This window comes from Hakea prostrata, chromosome 1 (genome assembly GCF_041222555.1).
Source record: "Hakea prostrata isolate BN-2017 chromosome 1, UWA_Hpros_2, whole genome shotgun sequence".
In the NCBI taxonomy this organism is placed as follows: Eukaryota; Viridiplantae; Streptophyta; class Magnoliopsida; order Proteales; family Proteaceae; genus Hakea; species Hakea prostrata.
The window spans coordinates 15,586,595-15,600,098 of record NC_142600.1 but is presented as its reverse complement, the minus strand read 5'-3'; the positions used below and the strand labels follow the sequence as shown (position 1 = coordinate 15,600,098).

The following is a 13,504-nucleotide window of genomic DNA, read 5'->3' as shown; positions in this document are numbered from 1 at the left end:
CCTTCTCATAAGGAATCAACTGTGAATTAGCATTGGTTGCAGAAGTTGTTACTGTTCGAGCGGGTCTTCTCCAAGCCATTAAATGTGAAGTCAAATAGATTATAATTTAATCTAATTGTCTGGACATGATAAAGTAAATTAATTCATCATCTCCATATCGTAAAATCCTCTAGATCTATCATGATATACATAAGTTTCAAATAGAAGTTTGTATCTTGTGTTTTTGTTTTCATTCAAAGGTCTTGTAATTTGATTGCAGATTTCTTGGCTAAGGTGGCCCTCTCATTCGAGCTATCGATTGTTTGGCATTATACAAATCCTTGGCTTCTTCAGATATGCAATGAATAAGTCACTACTTGTACTAGCTCCATTCTTCAATAAATGTTTTTTTTACTCAAAAAAAATTAAAAACAAAAACCAAGCAATTCCAAATACTTATTTGTGTCGATTTTTATTCAGTATTGGAATTCACGAGCAAAACCCAGTTAACTGACTCTTTATCTCCAACGTTGCGGGACAATTAAGAATTAGTCAGTCTAATCAATTATGTGCAAATTGGCGCAACATTAATCTACTTTCTTTTTTCTTCTTTTTTCCCCCGTTTTTCATTTTTTTGTGGGTGAGAGTAATCAAATGGTTCCTACCGAAATAAAAATAAAAATCTAATGATCAATCGATCCTTAACGCTGCTTTGTTTGCCTTTTTTCGTCAAAGGTATTGGTTTTGGTGGTCTCGTTTGAATAAGCGGCTGTCTTGTACCGTTATTCTAATATACAGTGTAGGTTCTTAAACTTCTCTGTATATTTTTGACATATAATCCAATTTCCAATTATGTGGACGTTCTTTTATACAAGTCTAATTAGGGTCCCCTACCTTTTACCATTCACACCTCTTTTTTTTTGAGATATCAACCCACCCTTACTAGCATCAGTCTTTATTAGTATGTCAACAGTAAAATGGCGGCTTCATCAAATCATGAAAAGGGACGAATGGAAATTTCACACGTATAAACACGCAATTATTTAGAGGCTATGCAAACTAATGATCAAATTCAACATCCTTATCCCATTTATCATAATTTTCCTTGCAATATTTGCATTTTCAAACTAACAAAAATAAAACATCATCAAATCAACTAATAAATATAATATATATGGGGTGAGTTTATTGACACCATAATCAGCATGTACTTAATGAACTCTTTTTTACAAAAATAATAATAATAACTCTTTCAGCAACTTTATGGATTCTTTTCAAGCGTTGATTTACTAATATTTGGTTTTATTTTGAGAATAACTTGTTTAAATCAATCTCAATGACAACAAGATTTTGATCTTAGTTTATCGCTCGGTTTCTTCAATGAATATAAATGATTTTGAAATAAGTTATAGTGATTTATTGTTATATTATTTTTAAAAATTGTCATAAGTAAGTGCAAATTTGACCTCTGTTTGGGTTCGATTCTACCTAATTATTATGTAATATTTCTATTTCCAATATATATAAAAAATTTTGATTCATCTCCTCTCCCAAAGTTTATCGTCAAACGTTAGCTCAGTTGGCAATAAACAACACATCCTACTTAGGAGGTCAGGGTTTGATCCTTCCTGATTGTATATATAATAATCCCGCCCACTCTGTGCAGTAAATTAATATAAATCATTGTTTAAGAAAAAAAATTTGTCATTATATTTCATGACCATAGAAAAATAACAAGCATTTAAAACGGGACAAGGGATAAACATAAGAAATTATGAATTTTTAGTATTTTTGAACAAAAAAAATGCACCCAATTATGCAAGGCAACTATCCCAACATCGGTAAACAATCATAGTGGTTTATGAAATACAATTGAGAAAGCATTTTTGGTACAAGTAAATAGATAAACAATTTGACCATCTCAAAACGTCCTTAATGAAGTTTAGTGGAATACCTCAATGTAACAAGATTATGTTGATTGTAAATATTTTGATTGAGGGGAGGTTTTGTGAGTCATCCAAGGATGGAAACGGTATAGACACTTCCTCTATGTGTGTGTTTCTCTCTTCTTCACTTAATGAGATATTTTTTTGTGTGCTGCCTGTGTGAAGAAGATTCTCCACGGGCAAGACGTTAAAATTACTAGAAAAATACCTCATACAACTCAATACCTAAACATTTTCATTGAGAAAGAATTATATAGTACTCAACACAATTATGTTACCGTGCGCAGAAGGAAGGAAATGAATCTTTTAACTTTATTTCTATTTAATGATTATTTTCATTAAAAAAGCTCATGAATCGTGTTTCTATAAATTTTATTTTGTTGTTCTTTTTTCTTCGCCAATTATTGCATATGATACTGTACAAATGTTTTCCCATTTCAATAAATATCTATGCATGTCAAATCATATTATATTGTTTAAAAAAAAATCATATTATATTTTGATAAAAATATTAAATGGGAAACTGAAGTCAATGTATCCAAACAAATTTCACTTGTTTTTTTCGGTAAAAAGCAAAATTCCAACTTGAGGAAATTTGCTAATGCAGTAAACCGTTGTTTCATCCAATGTAAGATTTCTCTCGAAGAAAAGGATTAGATCATCAAACTACTAAATTCTGGATGTCTCAAGTTTTCGGTTCATAACCATATATAGAATTGTAATCTAAATTAAATTAAGTATTTTATTATTCTTTACTTTCATGGTAAAACTTCTTTCTATATTAGGATTTGAAGAAAGAATGGAATAAAAAGTCACATCAATGCATGGAAGGAAAATGTGTGCCGAAACTGGAAGGGATCATATAATAATAAAAGTAGAGAGATGAATGACCGTTGGTCATATGGCAAACAAGCCTATACTAAGTTACGGAACTACTTACTACAATCAATGAAATGACACAACTTTGCGACTATTTCTCATTTTAACTATTCCTTTTAATGGTTAAAATTTACCATCATATGCATATTATTAAAAAATATATATAAATTCTCCGGGTTAAAGATAGTTACTAGCAGAGAAAAGTGAGGCAATGAATAGATATACAGCATTTGGTTTGGCAAAATTCCATTGCATGGTTGAGGGAGCATTTTCCCCCATCTAGGGCCTTTGTCTCCTTTAGTTTAATCTAATTTTCTACGAAAAAAGAAAAAAAAAAAAGAAAAAAGAATAGATATACAGCATGCTGGACAAAAACTTAACAATAAGGAAATTAAAAGGAAATTTGGAAGAAAGGAAATGTTTTGAAAATTTAAGAAAGGGTCAAAGTGAATTAACTTGTTGGCAGCTGAAGGCTATTATGTAGAAAGGCTTTATGTTTTACCCATTGTCCCATTCTAAATCCCAAACAAGACTTATTTATTTTTCAGCTAAAGAAATCATTTTCCTTGCGCAATTAAATAGGTGATGTATATTTATGAATAATAAAATTGTAAACATGTTTGTTAAGTAATTAATTAGTGGGCCTACCAGATACTAGCATGTATAATTATTGTATTGAAGTCAGCTCGGTGGTTGGAGAGGAAATGGGGGAGTGGAGGAGGTAGAAGCAACAGCAGTAAGCGGAATTTGAGAAAGCTAAGGGACAAACCCAAGAAATTAAAAATATATATAAATATGAATATACATTTCTTTTTTTGGTTACATATAAATTTACATAAAAAAAGAAGAAGAGGAGCGAATCCGTCTGTCTGGAGTGGGGTCATTGTCAAGAAGTGATAAACCAAAAAATATGTCCCTACGTGTCTCCCTCCCTCGTTAGATTCAGATCTGTGTTTCCCTCCACTCCAGCGAAAGAGAGGAGGTATGGGTTATGTGTTTGGCCCTTGAATTACGAATTACTTCCAAAGTATAAATCTTTTCCCTGTCTCATTCTTTGTATCTTACCTTATCTATCCACCACAGGCACAGTGGAGGAGGAGGAGGAGCAGGAGCAGGAGCAGGAGCAGGAGATCACACAAGTTCTTAAGCAGAAGAATCAATAATCAGTTGATGGAAACATTTCGGAAATTACATATTAGAGTGATGATGATACAAATCTAATCTCAACCCGTTAAAACCGGGGTCTGACGCCCCCGATTAGTCGTCTGGCCCGGCGCCCCTTGGCCTCGTTGAGCGCCCCCGCCCCTTCTTGTTTGTTTGGTCTTGGGGTCGTTTCTGTCTTTTTTGTGTGTGGCTTGGCTCCTCTGGTTTTTTTTGGTCGTGTGCTCTGCGCTCCCGCGGTCTTTTTTTTGTCTCCCGTGCGGTCCTCTTTTTGTTTCTTGGGGGTGGGTCGTGTGTGTGCCCGGCTCGGCTCGGCTCGGCTCGGCTGCGTCTGTGTGCTCTGTCTTTCCTTACGGTGAGGGTAAAAGAGTCAAATAGCATATGGAGCCGAAGATGAAGGGAATCGTGGCGGAGAATGGAGATCCATGATTATTAATCATGGTCACCGTCTGTGGTTACGTTAGTGTGAAGTAATACGGTATTGTATTTTGTATTAGAAATGTAGAATACGGTATTTGGTTTTTTTAATTTAAGAATATACCAAACAGGAGTGCACATGTGTAGGGGTGGTGTTCGCATACAAGGACAAATGTCTTCACCCAGTCTCCTCAAACCACTTTATACTCTTCCACCACTCACGCTCACAGAGTCACACTCACTGACTCACTGGGGAGGGGGATCAAGGGAAAAACAAAAGTGAAAGAAAGAAAGAAATAAAGAAGAAAAGAAGAGAGGGGTGAGGCCAGGATCCAGTTGTTACATACTTGCATGTCTTGCTAGGGTTTGTTTAAATTTTGAAACTCTTTATTTATTAGAATTTCTCGAGTTTTATAATATATATATGGTTATCATTTCTCTCTCTCTCTCTCTCTATCCTTCTGGCAACTGCTTCGCACCGAGAGAGAGCCTGAGAGCTTCCTTCCTTTCTCCCTCCACACCAGAAGAGAAGAAGAGGCTTGAAGAAGCTAGCTCTCATCACACCAAGCCAGTCGTCGGTCTGTTTTGGAGTCTCAGAAGAGGAGGCTCAATACCTGAATAAAGCGGTTTTACCCTTTCGTCAATCATCCTTCTCTCTCTCTTACTATACTTCTTTGTTTGCTTTTCTTTTTCCTTTATTTTGTTGGAGGGGCCCTGCAACTACTGCAAATCTCGCGAAACTCAACTGGTTATTATTAAACCTTCTTGACGCAGCAACACGCTATCACGCGGCACTATCAAAACCTTGACACTCCAGCGCATCTATTTTGTAGTTCCCGGCTCCTCTCTGTCCCTATCTTTCCAAAAATCTCTGTTTCTGATATTTTTCAAGGATTTCGAATGGCGGAGGAATTGGACGACGGCGAGTTTTGGCTGCCTTCGCAGTTTCTAACCGATGACGATTTCGTCATGGACGGCAAGGACAGCAGTAGGCGCATGGCTGGTGCTTTTACCGATGCTGGACTCAGGGGATTTCCTACTGAGTTTCCTTATGGGGCTTCCTCTGCTCTTAGCTCTCCCGTTGAGTCCGTGATGGGTTCCACCGAGACCGAGAGCGACGAGGATGATACCATGGCCGGCTTGACACTACAGATGGCACGCTCTATGCTCCAGGAACATGACCAGAGCACCGGTCCCTCTTTTGGCTCTGAAAACCCCAAGGTATTTTGCTTCTTGCCTTCCTTCTTATACATCGATTTCCTTAATAGCCTGCTCTCTCTTTTCCTTCTGGAACGAGGAAAATCTGATTTAAGCCTCTATTTTGCAAAAATATTTGAAGGCATGGGTTTTGTCTCGTTCGCCGCAATCAACTTTGTGCGCATTCGGAAGCAGATCGGCGGGAAGCGCTGGCTCCAGTCGGGGAAGCCCAAACGGGCCTTCTCAGGTATGTTCGCCCCCATCGACGCCGATGAATGGTAAAGATGATGCCTGGGATCTGCTTTATGCCGCTGCTGGGCAAGTTGTGAGGATGAAGATGAACGACGAAGTTCCCAAGTGCCACCAAGGGCGAGGGCTTTTAGGTCCTCCAAGAAAACCGGCTTCAATAACTCCCCCTTTGAAAAACCCTAATGTGGGCATCTACTCGAATCAAGCCTTTTCTCAACCGTCGTTGCAGTCAAGTCAGGTAAATCTCGTGACTCTTGTATTAAATTTATTTTACTTGGTAGGCGGTGTTCGTTGCGTTACCCCGCTAACGGTAAATACCTCGCTTCTGTTTCATTTTTACCTTACCGCAGCATCAACAGTTGAAGCAACAGCAACTAATGAAGCAGCAGTGTTCCTCTGCCTGGGGAAAGACTGTCGGAACCGCGCAGCACCACGTTTCGAACAGAACAGCAAGGCCTGGTGCATTCGGCAACGGCAGATGTGGGCGTACTCTGGATCTCTCGTCCTCTGCATGGCCGCCGCTTCAACAACAGGCGCAGCCTCAACAGCATCCTCATCAGCATAATGCGGGCTCGGGGATGAGAGCTGTTTTTCTCGGAGGTCCTGATTCAAGGAGGGAGTCCTCTGGAACTGGGGTATTTTTGCCCCGTCGAGTTGGTGGTCCGGCGGAGTTTCGCAAAAAGCCTGGTAATTTTTTCTTCCATGTTAGATTAGTCGATGGTTTTTTTTCTTCTTTCTTTTCTTCCCACGCCCCCCCCTCCTGTTGCAACATGGTTGTTGGTTTTATTTTTGTCCTCCGAGGAGCTGGTTCACAGAGGTTGTTCTGTTTGGGAGATTATTAAAATTACCAAAGCATTAAAAGTTAAATAATTTGAAAATTTTGTGTTCTGATCAGAAGTTTCTTGTCCTGTTTGGGTACAGCAGCATGTTCGACGGTTTTAGTTCCTGCTAGGGTGGTCCAGGCATTGAATTTAAGTTTTGACGATATGGGTTCACAACCGCGTTTTGCTGGAGGATTTGCTTATGATCATGGCAAGCACCCACCTAATGTTCCTATGTTTGTCTTTGCCGGATTTGCTATTTTCTTGGATTGTTTTTATATTTCCTTTTTCTGACTGTAATTATTACCTTCGTTTCTTTTGCAGGAAGCAATGGAGTGTTGTGTCAGCAGAAGAGGAACTTAAGACCTGAGGCAGCGATGAATCATGAAATTCGCCTTCCACCGGAGTGGACATATTAAATAAAACCATCCGAAGTTTTATTGTTGTTACTAATTTCTTACTAATAGTGTTATAGGTTGGTTTTTTTGTTTTTTTAATTGAAATGTTTTGGGATGGAAGAGAAGCAGGACAGGGGAGATGAAAAAAAGAGAGAGCAGAACATAAGGGAGAACATGGAAGAAGTAAAAAAGTAACAAAGACAAAGAGATGGTAAGAAAGAAAGGGGGTTAGTAGTGGTTCTTTGTAGGGAAGATTTTATAAATCCAGCGGATGGAATTTTTGAAGAATGAAGAAATGTGTTTGTTAGGTTTAGTCTTTAGGGAGAAGATCGATCTAGCTGAAGAAGAAGAAGAAATAAGTCTTGATTTGTTGAAAGAAGGCGACCAGACTGTGTTTGGCTTTTGTTTTTTTTTTCTTTTCGGGTTTGGCTCTAAGGCTATATGGGCTCAAGACTCGAGGAAAAAGAAAAGCTCCATTGTCTAGCCATACCCACCACCATGCCAGTTATTATATATATAAATATATAAATGTAATAAAAGCAAGGTTTTTTGTGCGTCAGTGGTTGCTGTAACAGTTATCTTTTTTTTTTCCCTTTCAAATTGCTTGCGGGCCATGTCTTTGAATTCTGAATCGAGCGGAACCTAATTTATTGCATGAGTGTGTTAATGTTAAGAGGACTGACTGACGCTTTGAGCGGTGGAGAGCAGTTGTGATTTGCTGTGAAAACCGTCCACGGCCGGGCAAGTTGCTCATTTATCGGTGGTTGGCTCGACGTGGGTAGAAAATTTGAAGAGGTTGTGGGTGGGGGTGATAGGGGGTTTATCGATAGGGTCGTGCGTACGTGCATGTCTGCCATGTTACCTTGTTTGTCTTTTATTACTTTTATCAGTTTACGGGTTGAAAGTGGGAATTGCAGGCGGATTTACTGATTCATTTATTCAAGCCATTTCATTTCAGCGGTAGTCTTTGAAATTTAAAATTTGAATTTATAACAATAGAGAGAAAGAAGATAATGGAGTTGGGGCGGGGGGGGGGGTATGGAGCTGTTGACAGCTGGTAGCATGTTGCGCCTCCACTCCTTTTTGGCGGTGTGCCATGCCAGTAGGTATACCAGCAAGGAAGACCATAAAGTGTTACCTATTTCTTTCACTTCAAGCTACGTGGACTCGTGAATTGTTCACCGTCGATTTAGATTTTTTCTTTTTATATCAGTAATAGGGAATCCAATGAATCGTTTTAACCCTTTCAGGTTCAGTAATTTTGAAACAGTAACCGAGGCCTAACCCTAACCTTGCAGAAGAGAAGAGAAGAGAAGAGAGCTGCTGGAGATGACCTTCCTTCTGTCTCTATCCTTTTTGACCTATAATATCTTTCCTTTTGCTGATACTACTTGGTGTTGGTACCAGAACCATGAAAAATCAGAGGATATGGGGTGCCAGGGTAACCAACCAATCAGATGTACCAGTGGGGACCCTATCCTTCCCTCCCTATCGAATGGGTCACCCGGTCCAAGTGGAAGCGGATACGGTTGCGAATGCGGATGCGGGAATAGAGGGAGGAAAGGGAACATCATTTTCTTTCTACCCCAGGTAGGGTTGGGTTGGGTTGGAAACTTGAGGAAACATCCCAAACCCCAAGACGAGTCAAAGAAGAAAACGAGTCGAGTACACGTTACCCGTTGTTTTCTTTAGTTAGCAAATAGTGACGGGGATCAGAATTTAGAATCCCTAAGTATCTAATTCGTCTTTTAGCGTGTGACTTTGCATCATTATCTGTTGACCACCATGCCACTAAAGGTCTCAAGTTGTATACTTCCCTTGTATTATTATTGATGAAGATTTTGCACCAACGCTTCTTCTCAATGAGGTAAGCAAGGTATCATCTAATTCACAATAATTTGAGTTGCTTCAGTTCTTCTTAATGATTTTGAGTTGATGCTGATACAAATCAAGGCCATCTTCGACCTCAATCACCGGCATCCCTTACTCTCATGAGATTTGTCCCATTACACTCTCTAAAGCTTTACACAGAAACCAAACAGATATATAATGGTTTTTATCTCTTTCTTTCTCAGTACCAACTCAGCAACTCTACAGCCTTACACACAAACCAAACGGTTCTCCACCTTGTGGAATGTATCTTCTACCTTTGAAAATTATTGTACTTAGTGGAATTAGGTATTATCTTCCCAAACGAGAAAATTACATGTGGTCCTCATTCCCTGACTGTTAAGACTTACCCAAATCATGGTGAGACCAGTAAAATGGCAGACACTTGTTGTTACCAAGAAATTGATTGGCACTCGTTGTTTTCTTGTTACGAATACTGTGAAATCATAATTTTTATTTATTTTTTGAAAAGGTTTAAGAAATTTTCAAAGTTTGGTCAACAAACTACTTTCACTGAAATTTCGCTATTAAATGATAATTAAGATTAATCAGCAAACTATATGTCTTACAAAGGATATAACCAGTTCCAGTTCACTTATTGAGACCATGTGAGCAAGTAGTGAGCTATCATTCTTGATTGTTGGGGGCAGTTGGGCTTTCTTATTCTCGTCTGGCCATGTTCTTACGACCTTTTTCCTGCTCCAGTGTTGCAATAATTTGTTTGGTGGAAAATCCTCCATAAACATACAAGACATGAGGTGGATTAGGACTGAGAAAATTGAGAAACTTCCACAAATCAAAGTCGTTCAAAATCTTCTCGTCAATCAAGTGAGATTCTTATCTTTCCGTTAATTACATTTTCTTGGGTAAAGTCCTTTTGGTAATTGCATGAGAGCCAAGTACTTAAAGAAAGAATAGATCCCTTTAAGATGCACATATATCTTCATCCAAACAGCCCAGAATTTAAAAAAATATATATTGAACGTAGTGTCAGTTCAACAAACATTGACATTTTCCCCCCTTAATATACAAAATGAAGCATTGACTTTTACTGTGATCGATGGCTGGGAGACAAGTCTATGCGTGATTCATTTGTCATCTTACTTAGTTTTCCATTTCTTAGTTTCCTCTTATCAATCTCTGCCTGATAGTTCAGGATTCCTGGCTGCTTGGGTTGTAATATCCCTGGTGGATCCACTTCGAATACGAATCTTTCGAAAGATTTTGTCTAGTTTCATGTTTTGTTCTTTCGGATTTGAACGATATTAGAGATGTGATTATTTTTTAAAATAATTCGTGCCTTTGGAGTGGATTTTAAAGGACCAAAATCTTCTTAGCGTTTAATGGATTTGAGATGTTCCAATGAATAATTGGATACAATTAAATATTAATGGTTGTTCACTTAATAAGATAGAAATAACTGATTTTTTATGTCCTGGAGAAGGGATGTTAAACAAATTTGGATCAAATTTTATCTTTCCTTTCTTGTTCTAGCTTCTCTATTTTCCAAAAGAATAAAAAAATTATTTTCATATTAATCAATTGATTGGAAGATTATTGCTAAGTTTAGGTGAATATGATCGTTGATCTACTTACTAACAAAGCTGATAATCATCTGGGTTTTATAGGTTATAAGCTCACAATGAACATGACTAGTGACAAGTATTATATGGAAGCTAAAGGGCTAAGTGACAATGGTGTGGCCCATAAACTAGCAAATGTGGCTTTGTCGATTTCGAGCTCGACATCATGCCCTAATGCCACTCTGTGGTTGGATGACTCTGTGAACATCCACACGTGTTTGTCTCGGTTTGTTGAATGAAAAAAAAAGAAGAAACTGAGTGACAGTCGTGAAAACTCCCATCATCACTGACACAGCCCGACAACCCTCCAAAATGGACACATTGGTGTATGAACTGTAGAGAAATATGTCCCGTAGTTTGGATTTAATAGGCTTTTATGTGCTGTATATAGGCCTACATGTACTTGAGATTCATTAGTGAAGAATAGCCTTTCTGTACTTTGCCTACGTTTTCGCATGGTAACATCAGAGCCCTAGATTAACCTGTTTGAAAGGTTTGGACCAAGCTTTTAAACCAATGTAAGCCAGGCTCCAAAGGCATCTTGAAAATTCTCAACTGAAGGAGTCACTCAAGGCTTCTTCACTTGGAAAAACAAGATTTTGATTTAATTAACTTAATTGATGCTTTCTTTTATCAGTGTTGGTATGATTTCCTTGTTGATATCAAAGTAGAAGGTGAGAAATCCAATTTTCTCATTGACGGCAATGTAGAAGGTGAGAAATCTATATCAGTGGTTTGTATTTATATTAACACACAACAACAGCAGTAAGTTAGCAGTAATCCAAATCAACAACGCAAATGGCAGATGAACAAAGATACTCTGTTGGCTACCCAATTCAAAAGAAATAAAATAAAAATTGTTTGGTCCCTTGAGTGACAACACGATCCAATAATTATATACTAGTGGAAGTGATTATCATGGAGATAACATGAACATTGCTTCAAAACTAAAAATGACAAGCATGGTGGTATGCAATGTTGATGCTATAAACGATGGGTGACAGATCAAGCTGTCTCCCTTGCGTTTGGTGATGATTGGGAGAACCCTTTGGACCAATCAGGGAGGCTTGACGTGGTGATGATTTGGCATCATGTATTAGGATCAAATTGGTAATGATTTTAACACCCATTTCGGCCATAAATTAAGGTAGAATCCTATGAAGAGAGAGTTGTTACTTTACTCATGCAAGGAATAAAAGCTAATTTCAAATCTGCTTCAACAAGCCTTTGACGCTAGCTTCATTTTGCCCTGACCAGACATAGGTTATTATGTCTATCATGTGTCTGATTTTATTAACTGAAGCTTTCTAAAGCAGCAAAAGTAAAATAATAAGTGTAACAAGAATTTGTGGAGATAGCTTATGTCTTGGGTATGCGGATGGTAATCATATTAAGGCAGGTTGGGCTATATATTCAAATCCTAACCCACTCTTCCTATACTTTCATCATTCTTACAGTCTTACTAAAATGCAAAAGTTCTAATTACAATTTTTTTTAACCTATGGGTTCAATTGGATAGAAACTTTATGTTGTTTCACTTGCAATTTATTTTAAGATGGTGTCCAAGCATCTTTGCACCATATTTTTGTAAAAGCCCCACAAGTTTCATTTTGTTATCAATTGGGTGTAGGACTTAAGCAAGGTTTTTGAAGAAATAGATTTCGAACATAAATTGATAGATTGTTTGCACGATGATGAGAATCAATCTTCATCACTTATGTATAACTTTGAAGGAGCTAGACCAGATATACTAAAACTCCCGATATGGCCTTAGCCCTAAATGCCTAATCTAACTTTTGATTGATTCTATTTTAGTCGACTTAGCCTGTATATGATAAATCATCATGTATTCTACTCGAAGAAAAGGGGGGGGGGGGGGAGGAGAAAAGTATACATTACGGTAGGCAAGTTACAACTTACAAAAGTAGATTATATTCCTTTTCAAAAGATTCGCCATTAAGATTTTCTTCTATTTAGGTAGGAAAACATCAACACAGCTATAACAAAAGTCTACTGTGAATATAGAACCAGTCGTTGTTGAAAGAAGTTATATAAACATATCCTCCCAAAACCGGATACACTAAAATGCTGATAAGTCATCCTTAAATATGAAAAAGGGAAAATTAAAAGTTCACTTTCTTTTCCCACTATAGTGACGAGGGAATATCTTCAATCACCTCATTGTTGAATACATTCTCTTTTGCTAAGAGAAAGATTGAAAGAACCCTATATTTAGAGGAACCAGATTTTTCTCTGGCACCAACCATTTTGTTTGCCACTTGTGAGTTTGATGCCTTCTCATTGCATTTACTTCTTTGGTAAATATTATATAAGAAAAACAAAAAAGTCAAAAAAGAATATCCATATGCTTTGATTCCATGGATCCTTCTCTCTTTATGGGTTGGATCTTCCTATCGTTATCATCTCTTAGAGGATGGGTAGTGTTATGGTGTTGCAACCATGTGGGAATGGGCCTGGGTTTCACTGGACCAACTATGGCGATCAAGCCCAAGGTTGTTACACAGATGGGTTTTATTTGGCCTGATTGAGTTGGACCGGGCCAAACCAACACTCTTATGATCCAGTGGTCACACGCAAGGCCCAAGGCATGAGAAAAGGGGGAAGGCCAAACAATGCATCAATTTTGTAGTCCTTAAATTGTGTTGATATATTTGCCATTCTGTTTTGGGTTATAACTAACTATGGGCTTCCAAAATAATTTCTCGAATTGATATTGATAGACCTTTTTTTTATATTAAAGGTTAACAGGTAAGTGGAAACATGGCCACCAAGACCCTGAGCTATCTGCCTTATAATCAAAACAATCGAGTAGATACATATTAGGTCACCTGCCTAACTTGTCTTGACTGCAATGGAGTTGTCATGTAAGTGTATATTAATTAGGTTATGATTTTTAGAGTCTGGTAGTTGTCTCCAACTTCTTTTCATTGTAGATTTTCCTTTCTCTGTCTCTAGGAGAGGAG

The 13,504-nt window shown here is 37.8% G+C and overlaps 1 protein-coding gene across 2 annotated transcripts; it reads left to right on the top strand.

The window, feature by feature from the left end:
- The first annotated feature begins 4,740 nt into the window (after positions 1–4,740).
- LOC149027814 (TIP41-like protein) lies at positions 4,741–7,606 on the top strand. 2 transcript variants are annotated; one of them, XM_089166129.1, is made up of 5 exons: positions 4,741–5,603; positions 5,722–6,066; positions 6,179–6,515; positions 6,753–6,860; positions 6,974–7,606. In XM_089166129.1, exons 1-5 carry the CDS (start codon positions 5,283–5,285, stop codon positions 7,066–7,068), a joined length of 1,206 nt encoding a protein of 401 aa, XP_089022255.1. In that variant the 5' UTR covers positions 4,741–5,282; the 3' UTR covers positions 7,069–7,606. The 2 variants fall into 2 exon arrangements, with proteins under 2 accessions (XP_089022255.1, XP_089022245.1); XM_089166119.1 differs by having other exon boundaries at positions 6,750–6,860.
- Positions 7,607–13,504: the final 5,898 nt, after the last annotated feature.

Coding starts and splice junctions, on each gene's coding strand:
- LOC149027814 (XM_089166119.1), top strand. CDS start 5,283: ATGGCGGAGGAATTGGACGACGGCGAGTTTTGGCTGCCTTCGCAGTTT. Junction 6,067..6,178: donor CGTCGTTGCAGTCAAGTCAG/GTAAATCTCGTG, acceptor ACCTTACCGCAG/CATCAACAGTTGAAGCAACA. Junction 6,861..6,973: donor AGGATTTGCTTATGATCATG/GCAAGCACCCAC, acceptor TTTCTTTTGCAG/GAAGCAATGGAGTGTTGTGT.